At 44.6% G+C, this 25,295-nt stretch overlaps 1 protein-coding gene across 7 annotated transcripts in view; it reads left to right on the top strand.

Annotated features, from left to right (window-relative positions):
• Positions 1 to 25,295, top strand: part of AUTS2 (activator of transcription and developmental regulator AUTS2) — an 821,199-nt gene that overhangs the window by 524,294 nt on the left and 271,610 nt on the right. For all 7 annotated transcript variants that reach the window (XM_048518997.1, XM_048518995.1, XM_048518996.1 and 4 more), the window contains one exon: positions 14,074 to 14,103. In XM_048518997.1, coding sequence (XP_048374954.1) covers positions 14,074 to 14,103 — 30 coding nt within the window. The remainder of the gene's footprint in view (positions 1 to 14,073; positions 14,104 to 25,295) is intronic.

Here is a 25,295-nt window from a genome sequence, read left to right as displayed (position 1 = left end):
TCCAAGCCTAGCTGTGACTTGACAGCACTTTACAAACACAAATATTTCACCATGAATCCTTTAAACCTGATGATTTAAAAGCAGCTTTTTGAAAAACCAGTGCACATACATGGTTCAACCTTAACCAACCTAGAGTCGGATATAAACCTATGCAGATAGAGCAATGGAGTCACACGGCCGACAGGTTTTCAGACTTCTATTAAATTTGTCTCAATCTCTGTGGAATAACACACAAAAACAACGTTGGCGTCTTGCTAGAAACTGCCCCCACCCTTATGCTGTATAATTCATTATGGGCATAGTTGTGATCTGTTTTCCTCTTTATTATTTATGGCAGCTTTTATCTTCTTGGGATGATTTATAATTCAAATTGCCCATGCAGGACCTTGGGAAAGCCAGGCTTACTGTAAATCTAACACCAGTGAATAGACAGCATGCATAAAAACCAATTTCCAAGCTAGGGTGGTTGTTGTTGTTTTTGTATGCTTGTTTTTTCCATCAGCATTGTCGGGTTGGTGTTGAGGCTCAGCAGGGTGGGGGCATCTGCTGTTGCCTATAGCTTTGCCGAGAGTCTACCTCTAGCCAGAGATACTTGGCCTGTCACTTCTAGCAAGAATGGGAAATCACCCAAAGGATCTTGTGATGATTTAGGAGCTCTGCGGAAGGGTCTCTAACTTTGATGAATTTGTGGGTATTTCTAGAATTCTGAAAACAGGAAGTGGATACTAGGGTTGTGTCTGCGGGGTTTTTTCGTTATTTTTCAGGTTTAATAGTCCCAGTAATTTTCAACCTTTCCCCAAAAAACCTGAACCCCTGTAAGAGAGAGAGAGAGAGAGAGAGAGAGAGAGAGAGAGAGAGAGAGAGAGAGAGAGTAAACCCAAACCTGCAAAATGTGTGCTGCCTCTGAGCTTTACATGAAGCTGGGAGGCAGCAGTCACAGTGCTACGTCCAGCTCTGCAACGTTGCTACCTTCCAGTTCCACATGGAGTCGTGAGGTAGCAGCAATAGCGGTGGGTTGAAGTGGATCCTGAGTCATGCTGAAAAAATGTGCCATGATCTGCTTTTCAGTTCCCATTAAATTGCCACCTTTTCTCACGTGAAAACGCTTCCGAAAAATATGAATACGTTTTTTTCAAGGGGGTTCAGTTTGGCTTTTGCTGAATGTGCACCCCTAGGGGGCACCACAACAAAATGTCTACTGTAGGGGTTGGGGCCAATTACAAAATATTGTTAAATTCCACAAAGTGATAGGACCTTCCAAGACAGTCTCTGGCAGTGGAAGCAACGTTGTCCTAATGAGTGCTTCCTGCAGACACACAGGTGGCATTCCTTGGATTTTCCCAAAGCCTACTCGTCTGAAGGGGAAGAAGGCCAGGATTGGTTCTTTCTTTTGCAGAAGATGCAAGGGGGTATCAGCAAAGACATCAACAGTGCCATTGTACCAATGAGCTTGACAGTGTGGAGTCCAATTCTATTTAGACTGCAAGAGCTGGTGGATAATTTCATTTCTAGCCAACGTACGAATTAAATCGTTTCAAAAATAGTGAATGAAATGCTATACTCCGTTTCTCACGTAGTGTTTGGTTTGAGCGACACACAAGGACCTTATTGTAATGACTTTGTCTTGTTTTATTTTAATGGCTTGGTTTGTTTCATTCTCGTAAGCTGTCTTGAACTGGTCTCTGAAGAGGTGGCAAATAACCTTTTCTAAATTCATAGACAATTCTGGGGATGCCAGGCTCAAATTGGCCCTCACCATTGAAATCTTGGGCTAGTGGCCTCACAAGGGTATTGTGAGGATGAAATAGAACAGATAGAAGGAGGTACCGTGCCCTGAGGTCCTTGGAAAAAGGAAAAGGTGAACACGCCCTAGATAAATAAACCTGTCTATCAAATTTCTGTCTAGGATGAGGCAAGGTAACAGTGTCCTCTATCCTGGTTTGCAGCAACTGATGCATTTGCTTGCAATACCACAGAGCTGAAGAAGGAGGAGAAGAAGAGGAGGAGGAGGAGGAGGAGGAGGAGGAGTTTAGATTTATATCCCCCGTTTCTCTCCTGTAGGAGACTCAAAGGGGCTTACAATCTCCTTACCCTTCCCCCTCACAACAAACACCCTGTGAGGTGGGTGGGGCTGAGAGAGCTCCGAAGAACTGTGACTAGCCCAAGGTCACCCAGCTGGTGTGTGTGGGAGTGCTAATCTGAATTCCCCAGATAAGCCTCCACAGCTCAAGTGGCAGAGTGGGGAATCAAACCCAGTTCCTCGAGATTAGAATGCACCTGCTCTTAACCACTGCGCCACTGCTGCTCTTTTTTTTAGCATAGCCCCTGCTTATGCCAGAAGCATGTCTCTGGGTGTCTTTTTCCCCATCTGTGAAATATTGGAGGATGTGCTAATGCAAAAAAGAAAAGAAAGGATTGGTGGGTGTGGGAACAGCATTGAGGGGTGATACATTAAAAAATGCAAAGCATATTGCGGGTTAAAATAATATGCAGGACTCTTGTAATTTTACCCACCCCACTGGGTTGTGATCCGTAAAAATCACGCTGAACGTTTGGCTCCTTTCTTCTCTGCCCGCGAAGCCAATTGCTTTGATTGCAGCGATACGAGATTGCCGGAATGACTTGCCCTTGCCTGCGTAGCAAATGGAACATGCTAATAGAACTTATCACATTACCTGATGCCGAAGTGCCATAGCTCATTACTTTAAGATAAAAGGATATCATTGCGGACGGGAAGCAGGATTGACTTTCGGAGGCCCGACTTGATGATGATTTAATCAACTGCTCTCTTTTCACTTCTCATCTCTGCGCCTGTCGGTTTCCCAGGTGCTGTTAAATGAGACACTCAGAACCGGGAGCGCAGGGAGAGAAATTGCTGTCATTACTCCTCAAGAAAGGAGGGTATGCAAATCCTCGACAGACAGATTGCGTTCATAATGGGCCTAGTAAAATACAAGGAGCACGCTTGACAGGTGAGGGCAAGTTATTTGTACATCCTTAAAGGGAAGCAACCGTCCTCATTTAGAAATGGTGCTGGAGAGGAAGGGAAGAGCTACCCTTGAAAGCCAGCCCTTGCAAACAGGGAGCCTGCAGGGAGTACTCCTAGGCAACACTATGGAGGGGCTATTACTGGGGAATGCCCAGCAACCTGCTGCAGTCCACACTAGCCAAGCAAGAGAGGCTGCAATTCAGTTGTAGAGCACACACCTTTCAGGAAGGTGCTTCGGCCAGGTGACCTTTGTAAACATTTGGAACTCTCCAGCTTTCTATTTATCTCTGCTAAAGTCAAGGCCCTTGCTTCAGTATCTGTCTGTTGTATTTTAATTCTGTCCTTCACTTTAGGAGCTCAGGGCAAAGCACACGGTTCGCCCTTCCTCCCTTGTTCCCCTCACAACAACTTGATCCTGGGTCCAACAGGCTGGGTCCAACTGTCAGAAAATGGCTAGCTAAGGATCTCCCTGAACCCTTGACAGCACTTTGAGGTCTGGAATTCATGTGTCCCACATCTGAGCCCGATACTCTACAGTACACGACACTCTGTTCATACAGTAAGTTGCAATAGTAAGGGAATCTTGGATTGCAACCAATTCCACAAAACAGCAGGAAGAAAGACTGAGTACCAAAAGTTTTCAGGTTCGGCTTTAAAAGTCCTGAAAGGTTTTAGGGAAACCAACAAAAGCCAATACGTCATATTGTGTTTTTTTAGCTTTCCCAAATATTTTCAGGGGTTTTTTTTACAACTGAACCTGAAAAATACCAGTCCCACTCCGCTGAATGCAGAGATTGGCTGAGATGACCCCTGCATTCAGCGGTGTGGGACTGCCTTGCCACTTTTGAAGCTGGAATTGGCTTTGCAAGTGATGAGGGAGGTTTGTCTGTGGGGACTGGGAAACCCACTCCCACACCCAGGCAGCCCTGCTGACTGCCTTGCTGCTTGTAGACAACAGGGGAGGGCTGCCTGCAGGGCACACCAGTATTTTTTTTCCATTATCCTACTTGGGGACGGAATGGAGGAATCCTGCTTGTCCAAGATTCCTGTGCAGACTTCGAGACTTCAAGAAAAAGCCTAGTGCCGAAAAAGGCAGCTACGACTCACCAGGCTGCTGTAAAATCCGAAAACGCCGAAATTCGGCTTTCATCTTTTTCGGCACTGGGCTATTTTGCTCTGCTGAATAGGTTTTTTGGGGGGGATTTTTCCCGTTCACTTTACCGAATGGTCAGCCCTACTGATCTTAGCAGGGTGGCAAGCCTCGAAGTCTGCACAGGAATCTTGGACAAGCAGGATTCCTCCATTCCGTCACCAAGTAGGATAATGGGGGGAAAATACTGGTGTGCTCCTTGCTTGAGTGTCTGCTTTCATCAGAAAGTGTGCAGCTACAGTCTCATCTCTGCCCTCTTCCTACGCTGTCAGTCTGTCATTGGCAGAAAGATGACAGATAATATTGTTGGTAACAAGGAGAGCATTAGATGAAGTCTGTGGAGGTTTCTCTCTCATTCCCTTCAGAGAGAGAGAGCAGCGGCAAAGAGAGAGTGAAATGCGTTTAAGTTGCCACTCTCGGATCAGATCTGTGAGGTGTTTGGGTAGTAACAATAACTTGATTTGAAGTATAGAAGTGTATCTTCTCCTGCCTTTGCAGAGTCCCTTGAACAATGTGCCCTCTTGATCTCATTCTAAGATCATCCTTACATTCTGAAGTCGAGGCACCAGTCTGTGGGTGGCTTTGCATCTTGACTTGGTTTCCTAGTAATATGAGAAATTGGGCTAGGAGGTTCACCTGGCAAGATTGAATATCTCATTAGTCTTTTGTGTTGTGGGCCTGGTTGTATGGTCGAATTCCTAATTGCTGGCCAGAGTTTGTGGTTGGCACTCCTCTGAGAGATCATGATCCTCTGAAGATGCCAGCCACAGATGCAGGCGAAACGTCAGGAGAGAATGCTGCTAGAACACGGCCATACAGCCCGGAAACCACACAGCACCTGGGTGGGATCTCGGCCGTGGAAAGCCTCTCGGACAATACAATCCCATTGTCTTTTATCCTTGTTTTCACAGATTTTTAAGAATAGCGATAGGCAATCACTCCTTGGCTCCATTTGGAACTGAAGTATTTTTTTTATTTATATCCTGCTTTCCCCCCTGATCAGGTCAGGACATCTAACATTGGCCTATGGAAGCCCACATATGTCCCTGAAGAGCTAGTGTAGTGGAAACACTCATATTTTACTTTACTGTGAGTGGTACAGGGACAATAGGAGTTGTTTAGTTTCACCTTTGCTGCACAGACCCTTTGGCTATCTTGGGCCGTTTTTGCACGGTCCAAATATTTCAGGTTGAGCAAGAGAAATATCCCAATTTGGCCAAGACGTTTGCACAGTTCCAAATCCTAAAGCAGGTTTATCCTGCAATATTTCCCTCATCCCGAGTTTTTTCAAAAACTGCTAAAATGCTGATCTTTTCCCCAAATCTCACATTGAATCGCTTCCATGCAAAGGCCATGGGAGCAAAACTGATTTATTTTTTTTCCTTAATTCTAACGTACTTCGACTTCCCTGCCTCACATCGTAGTTCACTCCTGTTCCAGCTCACTCGGCTACTCGGCGGCATTACTGCTCGCCAGCCGAAAGCTGCAGCCAGCCCAGTCCTGCAGTTCCTGGCTCACGTTCCCAATGGTATCCTGGGAGGGGAGGGGTGGGGAAGCACTTGCCTGGCAGGATGCTCTCGTTCTGTGACAGCCCCAAAGACCAGTCAAATGTTATTTGGTATATTGGGAAGGGTGGGATTGATGCCTCATGGCGCCGGGTTTCCCTGGTCACCCTTTTTTAAATGCGGATGGGATTACAGTGCCCTGCCCAGTATTGGTCAAAAGCTTTTACTCTGGTATAGCATTGTAACGCGTTCTTGCCAAGTGGCTCTACTGCAATCTGCTCCTTTTCCAAAGCTAGGAGAAAAGGGGTGGTCCTGCTTGGTTTTCCTGCGGTTGCTGTGGATCCATCAATCAGAAGCATTGCCTTTGGGAGAGGGGGGAAGAGCCAATCAGAATGAAGCACACCGCAGATAAATTCGAAAGTACGCGGTTGCATCGGTACATAGTAAAACAAAACAAAAAAAGCTTCTGCGCCCAAAAAGAAATTGGAGTATTTCCTCCTTGTCCTAAATCGACTCCTTCACAGAAATGGGCACCCATGCAAAGGGAGAAACCGGGATAAAATAGACCGAATGTAACCCGGTATGATTATGCTGTGTAGACATCCAGATGACTTTGTGGTAAACTATCTGCTTGCTGATAAGGATGACACCGTTTCATGTACAGTAGTGAAGTTTTGCTACAGCGCTTACAAAATGCAGAATGCTTTAGTTAGCAAGTCTGTTAGCGAAACGATTTTATTGTACTATTGCCGTGCAACATTATTTGTTCTGATATTTTCCTGTGCTGGTCTAGGACTATATTTAATGAACTGAACTGAACTGAAGGGTTGCCATAAGCCAGTTTGAAAATTTAATAGGCTGCTTCCAACAATAATAGGTATTAAATATAGTGCATCGGGTAATAAATTACAACGTACAAGAGCTTAAACCATGATTAAGACCAATAGAAACTAACTTAAAGCCTGATGACAAGTAAACTCGGCATTAAAATTGTGTTCTCAGAGCTGCAGAGCAGAAGGGGGAGGGATGGAAAGAAAGAGAAGAGGGAGGCCTTTAGATCATAGGTGTCAAACTCGGGGCCCTCCGGATGTTATGGACTACAGTTCCCATCATCCCCTGCCAGCATCATTAGGGTGACCTAATTTTTCCTCTCACTAATGCAGTTCTTCTGAGGAGAGGAGGCAATTTCACCTCCTCATCTCTCCTCACTCCAACCCTTATTCTGTGCATGTATTCTCCCATGGTTGTGTCACAACCCTAGGAATGATCTTTTGAGGCCTGGAAGAGGCTGCAGCACTGGAGAGGAATAGAGGAAAGCTTCTTATGACCTCTGTGCATGGAACGTTGGATACAAACCTCTCATCTCGTTTATGTTTTCCTATAAGTGAATATTCTGCCTGGGAACACATTGGCAGGCCTGAAGATCCATGAAACGTAGGCCAAGAAGGTCATCACAAACCAGCTCCTGATTTAATATGTGAATTGTGGCTAACTTCAGATTTTAAATATGCTGCATCATTTTGTTTTAGCAGAAGCCTCCAGATCATCTTCAAGGGCTGTCCCATGTAAAGTCAGAGAATGCCCTTAGCTGGAAATTTCCAGGACTCCAAGCACTGGAGGGCAGAGGCTGGAGACTTCCTGGAAGCCACTATATGTTTCAAAACATCATGATACTCTGGGAATGTCAAGATCTCTGTGGTAAAACTGCAGAGATTTTTTAAAATTCCTAAACCAGTGATGTGAACGTTTAAATGGCAGCATGCGCCAGAGGAATTGGCACTTCAGGAGCCCTCTCTGTGGGCTTGGCGCGCACAGAGCTCTTGTCGCGTGAGCTTTCGTGTAAATTGCTCTGTGGAGTTTATTAGCATTGAAACCTAAGACTCCAGTTTCGGGGAAGCAGTGTAGAATAACCCTGTTAAGCACTGTTAAAGCCTTTACTGATTTTCATGGAAGAATGAAAGTTGATCCTTTAATTGGGAGTAAGTCTGGCTTAAGGGTAATGGGGAGGTTTGCTTCTGTCAGAACCTCTTCAGGTTGTGGATCTACCCGCTAGTTGCCATACGTTGTTTCCTAAAGCAAAAGTTTCACCACTACCATCGCTTACCCCGAAAGTTAAGGCGCTACTTTGGAGTCAACCATGTTTTTCTATACTAAAACCTCAGTATTCAGTTTAAATTGCCGTGTTGGCACTTTGTGATAAATAAGTGGGTTTTGGGTTGCACTTTGAGCACGCCGTCTCGGCCATCACTGTCCTAAACCATCACAGTAGCCCTTCCAGTTCTGAAACTTAAAGTGTTGTTCTCCACTGTTTCTCCTACGTTGTTCCACCGAACAAAGGTAGGGGAAAGAGAACATCACCGAGAAGTGTGTATATTTCATTAGTCCGGTTTTGAGTTGTCGAAAGCATGGATCTGTGTGGCCACACTGGCTGAATCCAAGTAAAGGGCCAGTTTCTGCACCAAAAACTACTTTAGCTGCTGAATCCCCTTGTCTTCATGTCAGAAGAGTCAAGATCTAGCAACACTCTTAAACTCTTAAGGAACTCAGTTGAAGATAATTCTACCCCATCAAAGTGGAAGGCTGTAATTCTCTTTGAGGACCTCTGCTCGTGAGTAGCAATCCAACAACATCACCTCCATCTTGTCTAGATTGCACTTCAACTTGTTATTCATCTATCACTTGACCATGAGTGGCAGACGGTGGTTCAGAAGGAATGTGGAAGGCTCTAAAGACTTAGATGATGAATTGTATAGTTAAAAATTATCAGTATATTGTCCTAGATGTGCGGCTACAGAAGCTCTCGAGTTGGAAAACATTCAGACATGTTGGGTGGTTTCCTGAGGAGAACAGTGGGCCGACTGAGAGGACTTCCAGTGGGGTGTAATGCCAGAGCAGGAGGAGTGACCTTAATGAGTGGTGCACCTCAGATGTTTCCGAGGGATTGAAGCAATTCCCATCAGCCCCTGCCAGCATAGCCAACTGGCTGATGGGAACGGTGTCCATGAGAATTCAGGGTGCCATAAATTGGCCACCCTGCCATAGAGTAGGGGTTCTGTAATTGTGGGAGCTCTTCCAGAGGCAGCCTATGGACTAGCAAACCCTATGGCCACTTGGTATGCTGGCAGGGGCTGATGGGATTTGTAGTCCATGAACATCTGGAGAACCGCAGGTTGCCATAGAGTTCAAACTTCCAAGACGGACATTTTCTCCAGGTGAATTGATCTCTGTGGCCTGCAAATCAATTGTAATAGCAGGAGATCTCCACCTATCACCTGGAGGTTGGCAACCATGTCTAACGGTATCAGTTCATGTACCTACATCAGAGGCGTATCTAGGAAAAATGGAGCCTGGAGGCAAAATCTGAATTTTTCATAACCCCACCCTCTGGCACCCCAGGCTCATCACCAGAGCTGCAAGGTGTCTCCAGGTCTACTGGGCCAGAGCCAGTAAAGCGCCCTGCCTGGGCCTAAGCCTCCCCATTGATTAGATGGTGATAGCTACCAGGGACATGTGATACCCCATGTTCCTCTGGCAGATACGCTCCTGACCCACATAAACACATAAGCAAATTGGTTCTTTTTTAAAAGAGCAACTCTGCCGATATAACATTGGTTTTTGAGCAGAATGATTGTTTGCCGTTGTGTGTTCTGACTCTTTTGGAGATGGCCACACTGTTTCGTTCAGGTCTCTGGCATCCGAGAGAGGAGCCAGGGCGGGTGAGTGTTCAGAGTCATTTACCGATTGTGTTTATTGCCTCTGCATAATTTATGTGCTGGAAGATCTTTTGACTGTCATTCATCTCTGCCAGAAGCTGGCACAGTGGGCTCTGGAGGACTGAGCTGTAAATTAGATGGCCTGTTTGTGCTGAGAGATCGACAGAGTCCTCAAGTCAGCGGGGGAATTGAATGGCACAAAAAGGGAACTTGTTTTCTCGCCGAGCTGCGGGGGGACTGTGGCTGGGTAGGCCTTTCCATAGCAGCCGTTGAGCATCGCCAAACCGTGGTGCTGTCAGTCAATGGGCAAGGGAGCCAGAGCATATTTGTGTGTGCACCGAGTCTCTTCCTCGCTCTCTTTTAATCGGCTTGGCACCTGTTCTAGTTCCATAATGAAGACCAGTCGGTCCGGGTCCTTTGCCATATGCTTAGCTCTAGAGACAAGGTGCTGTTGGGTACGGCAGTAAACGATTTGATGGAGGAATTAAGTGGACCTTGAAATTAGAACTGGACTGTCAGAAGAGGCAGAAAGGCATAATACTTTGGCAGCGGACGTAATGGGAACTGGGGAGGAGAGGCTGGAAGTACACTCTGCAGAGTTACTGCAGGGCAGGGAAACATTGCATGGGAAAATATTCAGAAATTCAGATTGTGTGTTGATTACCTTCTACAGTGAGTAAGTAGCTGAGTTATAGGGGTGCTTAGGCAGCAGAGAGGAGAGCCGTGATACAAGAAAGCTCACTCTTCCACTTCCTCCCTCCCCAATCAACGGTCCCTACTGAAAACAGATTTATGGCAAACGCCTGCTACAGCTAAACAGGAGAGCTGCTCACCAACGTTGCTATGTAGCTGAGTGGACGTCTATTTCTGGGTAGGGGGTGACTGCTTGCTCTGTGCCTAGCAATTCATGGGTTCCTTGGAAACTGTTCCTGAGTGCTGGAATGTATATGACTGGTGATTCTTATATTGATTTAGAGTATTTTTTTTTATCCAGCATTCCCAATCAGTGGTCCCCAAGGTGGCTAACAGTGAGATGCGACTGGAGTCCACTGCATCAACGCAATAATCCTCTATCAAAGAGTTTTTTGATCTGACATCCTAAAGAAACATAAGAAACCAATAGATAATTTAATCAACCAAATCAAATATATTTTATTAGGCATGGATAAAAACAACAATCAGACTAACAGTAACAACAAATAGGAAGGTTATTAGGTGATCAAACAGGAGTGTGCACTTATGTTGGTAAAAGCTTGCTGCTAAAATGTACATTGTCGAGAAGGCTTTCCACGACTCGATTTTCGAGCCTTCGCTCTGGTGGGTTTCCCTCGGCTGTGTGGCCGTGGTCTGGTGGTCCACTGTATCTCATGCTGGCCATACAGCCCAGAAAACCTACCTCCAGGTCCTGCCAAAGTTTGCTACGTCTGCAGTTCTTTTAGTACAGCAGTCATGATAATAGATAATAAAAACACCATTTATTCTTTCTTCTATTAAATTTTTTATATCCCACTTTGACCCCCAGTGAGAATCCAAAGTGGCTTACAATAGAAATAAACAGACTATAGAAACAAGCAGAAGGAATAGAGGGGGAAAGGATTAGAAGAATACAGAGCAAGCCATCCTCTCTCTCTTTCTCAAATAGTACAGCAAAGCAAGTGACGTAATACTCAGAAGTGACATTACGTTGTTGCTGTGCTGCTGATGTGCTGCTCTAGGACTCAATCAAAACTCTATGGTTTTACTTTCCAAGTGTTTACTGGAAGTGCAGTGCATTCCAGCAACAGGGAGGGAGGCCAGGTCTCCATAGTCGTGATTGTCTCTATGGCTAAGCTCAAATTGGCTGGATGCTTCACTGTTGCCAATCTACGAAAACCACTTGGCTTAGCTAACTCTCTATTATTGCTTGCTTGCATCTTCCTTCCTTCCTTCCTTCCTTCCTTCCTTCCTTCCTTCCTTCCTTCCTTCCTTCCTTCCTTCCTTCCTTCCTTCCTTCCTTCCTTCCTTCCTTCCTTCCTTCCTTCCTTCCTTCCTTCCTTCTCTTTCGTAATATATTTTCCTGCTTTCCTGAAATTATTCAAAGGGGTTCATTTCCTTTGTTCTTAATCACATTCATAGTCACAGTCTTTTAAAGTATGATCATTAGTGAATGCTAGAAATAGTAACTTTTACGAATATTAATCACAAAGAAGTCCCAAGCAACAAGAATTCTGTTCTAAGAGTCAGTTGTGAAAATTGTCTCTCTCAGCTTCCCACTGGCTTTTGGGCAAGATCAGTGATCACTTCCTCCTGTCTTTTCCTTTGCCGGGAACTCCTTGTTTATGCACACTTTGCCTGAAGGCACACTTTACTCCTGACTTCTTTGGCCTCTCTTTTCCTTGGTTTCCAGAAAATGTTTCCCCGTTTACTCACCATCCCGGCAGCCTCGGGTTCCCTTTCATTCGCCCGGTTCCGCTTTGTTGTTGGAAGAATTGAACCACCTGGGCATTATGTTAGCAGGTTTTCAAGAACAGCTAGCTGTCATTTTTGAATGTGGGAAAAAAAATACCTTGGCTGACATCGGAAGGCCACTCCTCTTTATAACCACTTCCTTGCTTGCTGTCTACGCACTGGACCTACTCATTGCTTTCTGCCTACTCACTGGACCCCTGGGAAAAGGCTAAATCTCTTCAACAGTTCAATACAACAGCCTCTGAACATCCTCTGAAGTGCATTTAGTAAAGGTTCAAAGGTAGTTTAACTCATGGTTCCAGGGAAGGCAATTTCCCAGACTACAGTTGGGGTTTGGCACCATGAATTTGTAAGAGTGTTGGAGGAAGATCAAATCCCTACTGTGCCTTGGTGACACTGGGCCAGCCATTCTCTCTTTCTCTAACCTACCTCACACAGTTGTTGTTTTGACAATACACTAGAAGAGGAGAGAACGAACGTATAAACTGCTTTGAGCTTCCAATGGAGAAAAATGCAGAGTGTAAATACCTTATTTTAAGTGTTTATTATTATATATTTGCCCCCTGCCTCTTCAGAGAATGGTTCAGAGGGTTAACTCCCCTCCCAGGAAAAAAAATAATTAATGATTAAAAATACATAAGTAAAATTTTTTTAAGCAATTTGATCCACCTCCTTTGCTGCTGCTACGAATCACTGGATATTGTTCGGACATCGCTCTATACCCATTGTTCATAACTGTCATGTCCATAATGGGAAAGGTAGTGGCAAATTGTTGCTACAGTGCAGAGAGAGTGCAATATCCCATGGTCTGTGGCTGTCGCCTCTCTCTATAAGTAGTTGAAAACAATTATAATGTTTATGTTAAAACCAGCAGTTAATCAAAAGCCAGTGGCATAAAATAATCAAGTTTGGGACACAAACTGCATCTTGAATCACGGTGAAGGTAGAAAGGCAAGTCCCAAGCTGGGTGCCCTTGGAATCACAAACCAAGATGGCAGCTGAGTGCTGGGCAGGAATTGCTGATCATTTCTCTGATTAAGCCACCGTCTACTGGGCTTAGATCCAGCTCCAGGATCTGAGCCCCCACTCTGCTGCGTCCACCTGCCCTTGATGGGCCAGCAAATGGAGGGCTGGAAACAGCCAGGTACCTCTCCAGCTTGCCAAAGTGGAGGTTCAGGAGACTGTCTCCTTTTCATATAACACTTGTATGTAAAAAGTATAAGTAGTCCTATGAAAGCACTGGATCATTACTGAGTGAGCCAGCATGATGTAGTGGTTAAGAGCAGGTGGATTCTAATCTGGAGAACTGGGTTTGATTCCCCACTCCTCCACCTGAGTGGCAGAGGTGTATCTGGTGAACCAGATGTGTTTCCGCACTCCTATATTCCTGCTGGGTGACCTTGGGCTAGTCACAGTTCTCTCTGAACTCTCTCAGCCTCATCTACCTCACCAGGTGTCTGTTGAGGGGAGAGGAAGGGAAAGGAGCTTGTAGGCTACCTTGAGTCTCCTTACAGGAGAGAAAAATGCAGTATAAATCCAAACTCCTCCTTTCTTCTTCTTCTTCTTCTTCTTCTTCTTCTTCTTCTTCTTCTTCTTCTTCTTCTTCTTCTTCTTCTTCTTCTTCTTCTTCTTCTTCTTCTTCTTCTTCTTCTTCTTCTTCTTCTTCTTCCAAAAATATTATTTTACCCACATTTCTCACAGACATCCCAGTGCCCTTCTGTAATTGCTTGGCACTGAAATGTATCTTCTGTTCATTCCATCAAGCATTTATGACAAAATAACTTATTTTGGCAAAACAACTGCACAAGAGGCAAGCAAAACCCTACAGTGCTGTATTTGTTGGGGCAGTCTTAAGCCATAGAATGGGGCAGGGCCCCACTGGGAGGCACTTCCACACTTACAACCTGTATGTTTTAGACATCTTGAATTTCCAGCTCTGAGATGAGAAATTCCTGGAGATTTGTGGGGCAGAGCCTAGAGATGGTGGGATATGGGAATGGGAAGGCTTCAGTGAAATATATGCCATAGAGTTCACTTTCCAAGCCAGCCATTTCTCCAGGGAAACGGATTTCTGTTGTTGGGGACCACTTCCAGGAGATCTCCAGATATCAACAGAGACTGGCAATGATATAAGACAGCACATGTATCACTGTGGAACCTTTGAAATGAAGATCTGTCAACACAGAGAGCGTTGTGTTAAGCTTTTGCTTTGGATGCTTCCTCGTTCTTTTTCTCCTGTGCTAATTGGGACTTTCCTTTCTATTGCAGTGTGACAGTGACAGCGATCGGGAAGAAAAGGTAGGACAGACGTGCTGTTTCCTGTTTCCTGTCCTTTCCCATGTGTTTGTGAAATTGTCAGAGTCTATTCCCACTATTTGAGATGATGATGATGATGATGATGATGATGATGATGATGATGATGATGATGATGATGATGATGATGATGATGATGATGATGATGATGATGATGATGATGATGAAATAAGCTGCCTTCTCCCTTTCCGGGCTCGGGACAGGCTACAACAAACATACATACATTTCAAAACAACAGTGATATCACAGCTAACCCAGTTACTTTGTTAAAATATCCAAGAAAAAAATGCAACAATCCAGATGGTGAATTCCTTGTCAATTTTATGAAACAGTAAAAACGTACCACACTACCACAAGACCTTAGGGTGGCCCTGGTCTGTACATGTACCAAAACGAGGTGATGGACTTAGATGGTAGAATAGCCTGTACTGTTTCATATTTGACGTACAAAATGTTCTCCCGTTAGGCTTGCCAGGTTCCCCTAGCAATTCCCTGGTGGGGGGTGGGGGAATAGGGTTGCCAGATCCAGTTGGGAGATTCCTGGAGATTTGGGGATGGAGCCAGGGGAGGGCAGGAAACTCAGTAGGGTACAATGACATAAACTCCACCCTCCAAAGCATCCATTTTCTGCAGGGAAACAACTGTAATTCTGGGGGGGAATCCCCAGGTCCCACCTGGAGGCTGACATCCCTAGTTTCCCTAAATTAAAAATACTCTGCAAGTGTAGAATTAGCCCAGCAGGGGGCAGAATGGGTTACAACTTTTTTTAAAAATTGCAGGAATCACTTCTGATTTTTTTTTTTTACATTTGATGTTGGGGTTCACCCATGTAGCCTGCTAAGGACTCTACCATTTCATTGCTGTATTTGGATGAAATTCACGTGGAATTGCTGGTATCATTTGGTTTGGCCATATTATACGTGAGATCACTTTGCAAAAGTGACTTCGTCCACTCTGATCCCACACTGAAGCGATGTTGCTGTAATTGACATTTTCCTTAACAGTTCACACAATTCAAGGGACTCTGAGGCAGGTAATGGTGAAGAAAGACACACTTCTTTTATTTCAGAACCTGAGCAATATGCAAACGTCTTTCACTCTCCCATCTGCAAAATGCTGAGGTGTGCTCCCAGCGCTGCAGACAATAATGACCTTTAGAAGAGTTTGCCTTCTCTGAAATAAAAGGTCTCAAAGTCTATTTTAATATTCAAAGTAATGGATTTCCGTACTAAGTTTGACTTCCTCACAACTTCTCTACCTGCATGTCTCCTTGAACAAAGGTATTGCTTATTTGACCAACTCAATTGACCCTTGGCAATCATTGGCTGATTCCGCATGGGCCAAAAACAGCAGTGTGAAAACGGTGTGAAAATGGTGTAAAAGGGTTTAAAATGGTATAAAAGGGTTTATTCTGTTTTCACACCATTTTCACACTGCTGTTTTTGGCCCATGCGGAATCAGCCATTGTTACAAGACTGGAGCATCATCTTAAATCACTTCTCCAAATCTAAACATTGTAGGGAAAATTCTGCAAAGGATTCCTGGTAAAGTCTGAAATGGGGTTTTACTCAAAAACTTGTAGTGATATGAAGAGTCTGTCTGTGCACTTGGGAATGTGTATAATGCTGAATCAAATGCATTATTCTTTCTAACAGTGGGATTAGATACACTTTATGAGTATTCTATGTTTTGCTTTTTTCTTTCCCCTGTTATCAGCCAATCAGGGTGAACTTCTGGGTATATCAATGGCTCTGTGTATTCTACAGTCAGGCCTAGCAGCTCACGCCATTGTCACATCCCTACTCATTAAAGAGTGACTCTTCACTGGGAATCACCTTTACCATGGATGGTTGTGAGCTGAGGATACCAGAACAGCAAAACAAAATTATGAGTGCATTAAATACAGTATATCACCCGTATGGTTATCCCGAAGAAAGATTTCTCCCAGATTGGTCACCTAACTTGGAGTGCCAATTTAATACTTTGAGTGTTCTTGCAAAATGCTTATACCGATGTATTCGCTGCTATTTCGAATGTTGGTGTTTGTCATCAAGCAATGTTGAAGCATTACTTAATTATTGGTTCTGGTGGGTTTTCCGGGGAGGTGTATCACAGAGAAAAGTCTGTTTCAAAGTCTGCGTGATACACCTCTGAAGATGCCAGCCACAGATGCAGGCAAAACGTTAGGAACAAGATCCACCAGACCAGGCCACACAGCCCGGAAAACCCACCAGAACCAGTTGAATCCGGCCGTGAAAACCTTCGACAATACATTACTTAATCAATTTTGTCATCCACTGGAAGATAAGGAGGTGATTTTCTCTTGAAGTCTTTGTACGTGTGTAACTACTTTTCAAACCATTTTTCATCCTGGGTTACACTAATGCCAAACAGTATGCAAACTGCTATGATAGAGCCAAGAAGTCCCAATACAATTATTATTTTGATGTACTCTCCCATGTATAAATGACTGTAATGAACTCAAAACATTCATGGTATGCAATATGGTAATTTTCCACGGGAGCATTTTAATACAATGATCCTTTCAATGAAAACAATGTTCTTTGATCATCTTTGAATGGGAAGCTCTGCTTTTGGTGATAAATGAGATATCCGTAGTTCATGGCAACCGCAGTTCCTTTGTTGATTAACAATTATGTCTTGTGACGAAGTTGCATTCTTGACTCATCAAAACATAATCAGGAGGCCCTCAGCCATGCCTCCAAGTTGTATGTGATCAAACTGTGCCATTATGGTCTTTGACAAATATTTCCCAGTAAGAACTTTGTGCATGACAAAATATTGTAATAGGCGTCTAATTCTGAGCCCAGAGTCAGACTGCAGATTTTTAAAAAAAAATCCACATAGTGGGGCCATACACAGATAGGGAAACGTTTGTGCCAACCTGAGACTTTATTAAAAGAAGAAGATAAAAGAAAAGAATAAAGTTTTCGAACGTCAAAATTTTGTGAGAGTACTTTATGTGATTTTGGCAGCCGTTGTGCATAATTTCAATGTTTAAACTGGGGATTCTCCCTTTAAATCCATGCCGAAGGGGGTGGATTTAAAAGGAAATCTGGGGGGGCTCAGGTGGGGAGGGCAGGAGCAGAGGGGGCAGGAACCCAGAGCACCCCTTCTGCAGGGGTGGCATGCTAGGGGAGGAGAGTGAGGGATTGGAGGTAGTGAGGGGTGACATGCAAGTGAGGGGAGGGAGGGGCACCGGCATCTAGACATGGCCCACCCACCCTAGTGGAGGGAGCGGAAGGGGAGGGATGGGGGAGTAAGGAATGGCATGCAAGGGAGGGGGAGGGGGAATCTAGAATATGAGTAATCTAGAATTCCTGCCGTTATTTCATTTGGCAAGTTGAAGTGAGTTGGGGGAAAAGAAGGTGTAAGCAGGCTGGAATGACAGGAAAGAAGATGGGGAGAATCAAAGCCAGAATGGCAGGCAAAAGGCTGGAGAAAAGGGTGGGACATAGAAGAAGAAGAGTTTGGATTTATACCCCACCTTTCTCTCCTGTAAGGAGACTCAAGGTAGCCTACAAGCTCCTTTCCCTTCCTCTCCCCACAACAGACACCTTGTGAGGTTGGTGGGGCTGAGAGAGTTCAGAGGGAACTGTGACTAGCCCACGATCACCCAGCAGGAATGTAGCAGTACAGAAACACATCTGGTTCACCAGATAAGCCTCCGCCACTCAGGTGGAGGAGTGGAGAATCAAGCCTGAGAATCCACCTGCTCTTAACCTCTACACCATGCTGGGAGGTGGGGGGGGGGAGAAAAGTTGGTGTTTATAACCTGCTTTGTTGTACCAAAGCAGCTTACAATTGCCTTCCCAACCCCCCCCCCCGACCCCCGAGTACAAAGGCATTAATGGGGAGTACAAAGACATTAATTGTTCTTTAGGCTCCTTCCGCACAGCACCGAGAGAGTGGGTTGCAGGCGGGATAAAGTAACCCGCTCTCCTGCTGTCCTGTTTGCATGCCTCCGTGCAGGCAGCGAACGGAGCCTGCGGAAGCCCACGGGCTGCTGTAGTGCCTTCGCACAGAGGTGCGTCTTTAAAAAAACCTCACCTCCCATGCTGCGTAGCTGCGCAGGGAGGACCTTTAAAAACCGGGAAGCAATTGCTTCCTTTTCTCACAAGTGGCTGCAATTTGCGTTACAATAATAATAAACTACTAGTAGTACTGCGTTACAACTAAAGAATCACAGATAGTGCGATTCTTGAAAAACCCGGGTTTGTGGGGGGGGGGGGGACTTGAAACGGACTCGCATTAGGAGCGGGATCCGTGTGACGTTCCTTCCCAACACAAGTTTTATCCCGTGGCTAGCCCGGGTTTATTGGCCCGTGCGGAAAGGGCCATAGGCTTCCACTTTATCAATGCGTCCTGCCTGAAACCATGGTGCTCTTATCTTGTCATACAGTTTGAAAGTGGATCGTAGGAGAAAATGTTGTGTCCAACTTCGATGAGTCTTACAGATAAAATTTATCTATTTCTTTTAATTTTATTTCATACCCTGCCCTCCCCAGCTGAAGCCAGGCTCAGAATAACTAACTTACATAATTTCAACCATAGTCCTAAAACAATGTAACAACTAAATAATTTAAGCAATAAAACACTCCAACATTTAAAACATCCACAGGTGACGATTAATATCCAGGACTCTCACTACCCATATTATAGATCCCTAATATTATAGAGCCAGCGTGGCATAGTGGTTAAGAGCAGGTGCACTCTAATCTGGGGACCTGGGTTTGATTTCCCACTCTGCCACTTGAGCTGTGGAGGCTTATCTGGTGAACTAGATTAGCTTGTGCACTCCAACACATGCTAGCTGGGTGACCTTGGGCTAGTCACAGCTCTCTAAGCCCCACTTACCTCACAGGGTGTCTGTTGAGGGGGGTGGAAGGGAAAGGAGACTGTCAGCCCCTTTGAGTCTCCTTACAGGAGAGAAAGGGGGTTTATAAATCCAAACTACTACTCCTCCTCCAATCTTGCCCCATTATATAATTTTCCTGTTAAAATGAGAGGGGAAGGAGGATACAAAACTCAGCAGGCTATAGCCAGAAAAAAATGGGGGGGGGGGGGAATGAGTAAGTGGTGGTCAGCACGTCATTATTTTCTTTATAATTTATTTATTTGTGCTTTGTTCTTTATATACCTATTTTGTACATGAGATAGCCTTGCTAAGGTCTTTCGAACTGACGATCCTGGCTTGTTTTATTATGTCAATCCATCTCATCTTCGATCTTCCTTTTTTTTCTGTTGCCTTCAACTTTTCCTAGCATTATTGTCTTTTCCAGTGACTCTTGTCTTCTCATAATGTGAACAGAGTACAATAGTACAATAGCCTCATTTTGGAGTCTACAAATTCCATCATTTTGGAGTCTACAAATTCCTGAGCCCTTCAGGGGAGGGGCGGTATATAAATCCAATAATAAGGAGCGGTATATAAATCCAATAATATAATAAAATCATCCCTTGTTTTGGACGGAAAGGTACATTCTACCTCCAATTTTTCGGGGAATTTCACATGGCACGCAAGCCTGCCAAGCCGTTATTCATTTCTGCAGTTACCCATTACATGACTTCTTTTGTCATTTGTCACTTGAAATGTGATTCCTTTTTTTAAAAGCCTTTTTTTCATGCCTGTACGTGTCTAAACCATATCAGAATATTTCCACAATAAGAGAGAAGAATGCTTTTAAGTGTTTTCTGTATTAAGTATTTTGACAGTTAAAAAAACAAAAACAAAATAAAAGCAGCCGCCTGGAAAACGACGTGCACGTATAGATGCGCGCACGCACACAGATGTATAGGATATTTTAACGTAGCCTTTTTCTGCAGCCTTTGCAGAGATCTGCGGGCCTCGCGCGTTCATTGGGATTCAGCAGACGGTGCCTCTTCTTTTTTTTTAAAAAAAGTGACACATCATCATTTGAGCAGGTCAAGCATATTCAGATGAAGACAAATGGTGCTTATTTGATTTCTTTAAAATCAGGAAATGGGAGGGGGGGGGGAGAAATGCTCCCTGGAGAAATCATGTTCCGCCTGACTTCGATGATAGACCAAGACGTGGACCCCAGATAAGAACAGGCGCTCATCTGGCATATCCCCCCCCTTTCCCGAAATCTCTGAAGGACGATCAGGACTGTCAGTTCCCTGACATGTGCATTATCCATGTCATTTTAAACAAAGTGACCTGGAGAAAAGAGCACTCTGGCATGACATGATAATGGTCTATTGGATGACAGGTAAAGTACACACTATAAAGAGATGCTGTGTATTATTCTTTGGTTTTACTGACATTTGGAGACTTCCTTTTGTTCAGACAGACAGTGATCGCTTGGATCTGTCACCAAGGGGTGGGGCGGGAGGGGGGGACGTCAGCAAATGGCAGGAGCTGATAACAATGACATTTCAAAGGGAAAGCACCCCCTTGATAAAACTGGACAATTGGAGACCATTGCCATGTGAGGCGGGGGGGGGGGCTGTTATTTGCATGGGCCGGGTAGCCAGCATGCCAGTGGTCGGGCACGAGGTCCCACCTCTGGAATCTTTATTTCATGGATTTCAAACAGCAAGTGTCAAGGAACACCTTTCTCGGCTTGAGGCCTTGGGCCATTGCTGCTTGCCCAGATGGTGTTGATCTCTGCTCTACCTGATCACAACTTTGTCGATTTCTAGGGTTGGCCACCTTAATAGTCTAGCCAAGCTTAATCTTATCAGAGCTCAGAAGCTAAGTAGGGTCAGCCATGGTCAGTACTTGGATGGTAGACACCCAAGGCAATGGCAAGCCACCTCTATTCATCTCAAAGCCCTCTCATTCGTGGTAGCCAAGTCAATAGTCATAGAACCTCTTTCTAAGGAAATACACACCCACAATTTTTCACTCCACAAGGTAGCAAAAAGTATTTTGGTCACCCCCTCCCCAACTTAAGCAGTCACCCTACATCTGTAAACCCACAATTGTTTGTTTGGGGAGCCAATGGCTGGGTTTCTTTACGTTTCATAACCTGCACAAGGTTTTCAATGGTATTTGCATGGAGATAAATTAGTCATTAGGGGATGTGGAATTTTTATTTATGAAATTTATATCCTGCCCTTCCTGACCAAGATGGGGCTCAGGGTGGCATACATACATACTTAAATTTTTTCTATAAAAATCATTTATAAAATCAACTTATTGACATCTAACCAGTGTGGTGTAGTGGTTAAGAGCAGGTGCACTCTAATCTGCAGAACTGGGTTTGATTCCCCGCTCTGCCACTTGAGCTGTGGAAACTTGTCTGGTGAACTAGATTAGCTTGTGCACTCCAACACATGCCAGCTGTGCTAGTCACAGTTCTTCAGAGCTCCCTCAACCCTGCTTACCTCACAGGGTGTTTGTTGTGAGGAGGGAAGAGAAAGGAGTTTGTAAACCCCGTTGAGTCTCCTTACAGGAGAGAAAGGGGGGATATAAATCCAAACTACTCTTCTTCTTCTTCTCCTTCTTCTTCTTCTTCTTCTTCTTCTTCTTCTTCTTCTTCTTCTTCTTCTTCTTCTTCTTCTTCTTCTTCTTCTTCTTCCTCTTCCTCTTCCTCTTCCTCTTCCTCCTCCTCCTCCTCCTCTTCCTCCTCCTCTTCCTCTTCTTCTTCTTCTTCTTCTTCTTCCTCTTCCTCTTCCTCCTCTTCCTCCTCTTCCTCCTCCTCCTCCTTCTTCGACAACGACGACAACGACAACGACGACGACGACTACTACTACTACTAACCAAAATCAGAATGGCATGGTATTAAGCCCAGTCTCATCAGATCTTGGAAGCTAAATAGGGTTAGTGCTTGGATTTGGGGCCACTGAGGAAGACTCTGCAGAGGAAGGCAATGGCTACCCACCTCTCCTTCTCACTTCCCTTGAAAGCCCCGTGCTAGGGTCATTGTAAGTTGGTTGCGACTTGACAGCACATAGATACTGCCATATAAATAATCAATTAAGTAGGATACCCACACATTTGCGTCTATTGTAGCAAATGCACATACGAAATATGACTTGGCCATGATGCAGTCTCCAAGAAGCAAAAGTACAAACAGCAGAGAACCAAAAGGTGTGGTTAAAAATATAAACAGGACAAAAAGTAGATGTAAAATAGGGGGTAACGCTTCATCCTGATCTCTGGCAGTCTCCACTGCATTGGTTTGTCTTTCAGGAATTCTTTTTCATTTATAAGCCATCTGTGACTTGATATGCACACACACAAGGCCCATTAATTGGAAGATACTGGGAAGATCTTCCTCCTTTCTTCCCATGAAGCGTTCCTTGCGGTCCAGGCCTGACACGAGAGAGTGGTGATAAAATTCCAAGCAAAGACACTGGCATTAAGGAGATGATGCTCTTGATCCTGAGGGGCCGAGGAGGAGGGGAAACGGGCGTGCATTACAGGCTTGAGTGCCTCCTCAGTGGGCTGCTTCAACCATCAAGCTCTCTCTTTCTCCCCGGGGATTATTTGTTCTGTCTTTTGCTATCTTCGTCACTCAGCAATGCGTTGTCATAGGTAACACGGTGCTCTCGGTCTCTCCCTCCCCTTGCCCCGCTCCCCACATATGCAGTCCACCCCCGCCCCCCTCGTCTCTTTGGTGCCCGTTTTGTGTAGAAAATTCGTATTTACTTTGGGAATGTAATTTGTTCCTCATGGATAATATGACCCTTAGTGGAGCTGGATCATGGGTTAGTTGAAGTGATATTTTCCGCTAATGGTAGTCGTACATCATTGCTGTCAGCTCGGGTTAGGAGGCAAGCACATTACAGCTCCATTTTACCTCTGCAGGCATTGGGGATTATTTGCCATGAGTTAGTATGACATGACCACACTACTGAGTGCATTAAAATTTTACTAGCTTCTCCGGCTAGTTTCCTGACTCCTGCCTGTGCTTTAGGCAGGCGTGCTGATGGATACCTCTGAGGGCCGGGCTACCCACACCAAGGAGACTCAATGTCAGTGAACAAGACAAGCTTGCCCCCCCAAAATCTCATCCTTCTATACCCCCCAACTTTGAGACCACCCTCTAAAAATCAGCTACATTATCATGGCAGCAAAGCCAAGTAAAAACATCCAGTGAGGAATATATATATATTGTGTTTACATTTCACATTTTACCTGGATCCACACCAGTATCTGCCTCTACCTCAAATTATCAGGGAGACTCAGATATGTGGAATTAGTGACTTTCCTTCTTTCCTTTCTTTAATTCCTTACTTTTTGCCTGTATGTGCTGTGGTGTTTGCAGTGTCGGACTGCGATCTGAGGGACTGAGGTTCAAAACCATAAAGAAAAGCTCATTTCAAACAATCATTCCCACCTACGTCACAAGGATGTTGTGAGAATGAACTGGGGAATGGAAGAACCAGGGAACGTCACCATATACACTGCCTCAAACTGTTGGGAGACAGTCAGGATAAAAATGTACAAGGCAAATTGAATGGCTTTTCACTGTTAGTTGTATAGATCTGTTTGTAATGTGGGAATGGGTGTTCGAAAGAGTTTCTAAAGGCAGTTGATATGGTATTTGTGTATACCATGTAGGTCTTTACATTTTAATTCTAATCCTGATTTACTGAACACATACATGTTACATATGGGGGTATCAGGGAATACTTAATGAAACAAAGAAGAGTTGAAGAGTATGCACCTGTGTAGCTACGCAGATGTAAGCTGAGATTTTTTTTAAAAAAAGGAATAAGGCGCCTCCTGCCCAGCCATTGCTCACAAGCAGCTGCAACCCAGGATTTTTGAAAAGACTCACAAATAGCGCGATTCTCAAAAAACCTTGTTTGGGGAAAATAACATGGGGCAGACTCGTTTTAGGGGTTGGACCTTCGCGAAGTTCCTCCCCTGTCAGTTTTTTAAACCGTCCTGCATCCATGTTTATTGGCCCTTGCGGAAGAGGCCTCAGTCAAACTTGAGCTAGCTACATTAAACTGACTTCTAGTAGGATTGGACTCAGATCGTGAGCAGAGCCCTCTTTCCAAGAGTGGGAGGGATGAATATTTCCTATTTATGCAAGGGAAAGGAGAGGAGGGAGTGAGGGGTGGCATGCAAGGGAGGGAAGAGAAGGGGAGGGTTAGGGGGAGGGGAGGGAGTGAGGGTTGGCATGCAAGGGAGGGGAAGGGAGGGGCTCTATTTGTTTCGTACTCTATTTGTTTATATTTTCAGTTGGGGTTCTCCACTTTTCACCACTGGTTTTATAGATTTGTATGTACCACAAACCCATGCTGTATAGTGCTTATATACAAGTTGTATTTCATTAATATATGTACCACAAACCCATGCTGTATAGTGCTTATATACAAGTTGTATAGCATTAATGCTTACAGTGTACATCATTTGGATGAATACTATAAAATGCTGGTTTATTGAAGCATAAATTATGGTCAGAGAAGTGAATGTATTGACAGGAACATTCAGCACATGAAAACAGCATGAGAACGAAGCATCGTTGGTTTGATTTGCGCCCAGTGGAAATGAAATCAATTTGCAGGTTGAAACAGTAGAGACGATATTTCAAATCACGTCTTGGGCCAGAAGGGAAGCAATGATTGCCCTTGTGCATATTAACTTTTAAGATGCTCCTTGGAAGCCCTGCAATGCATTCTCTAGAAAAGCTGTTGAAAATGTCTTCAGCTAAATTTCTCCTGTGATTTGGAGTTCTCCACTTACAAGACTGAGGCCCCTTCCGCACATGCAGAATAATGCACTTTCAATCCACTTTCAATGCACTTTGCAGCTGTGTGGAAAAGCCAAATCAGCTTCAAACAATTGTGAAAGTGGATTGAAAGTGCATTATTCTGCATGTGCGGAAGGCACCTGAGTTGCAATTGGTGAAGCAGGGCAGGAAGGCTTTTCTTCTGTTGGCCTTGAGGTTCCTCAAATGGTTGGCCGCTTTCCCTTCCTGGCAGAAAGCTCTGCTGTGAGTCTTCATATTCAGAAAAGGGGTCAGCTCCTTCTTTTCTTTACAGTCATGCCTTTGGTCATGACACCAATAATTTGCTTGCACTGTAAAAATAAATACATATAATGGAGTGGGTTGTGTATGTGTGTGTGTGTGTGTGTGTGTGTGTGTGTGTGTGTGTGTGTGTGTGTGTGTGTGTGTGTGTGTGTGTGTGTGTGTGTTTTCACGAACAGGCAACCCCCTTCCCTCCTCCCC

This window comes from Sphaerodactylus townsendi, linkage group LG16, assembly GCF_021028975.2.
Source record: "Sphaerodactylus townsendi isolate TG3544 linkage group LG16, MPM_Stown_v2.3, whole genome shotgun sequence".
Taxonomy (NCBI): domain Eukaryota; kingdom Metazoa; phylum Chordata; class Lepidosauria; order Squamata; family Sphaerodactylidae; genus Sphaerodactylus; species Sphaerodactylus townsendi.
This window is presented reverse-complemented; position numbering and strand designations above follow the sequence as displayed.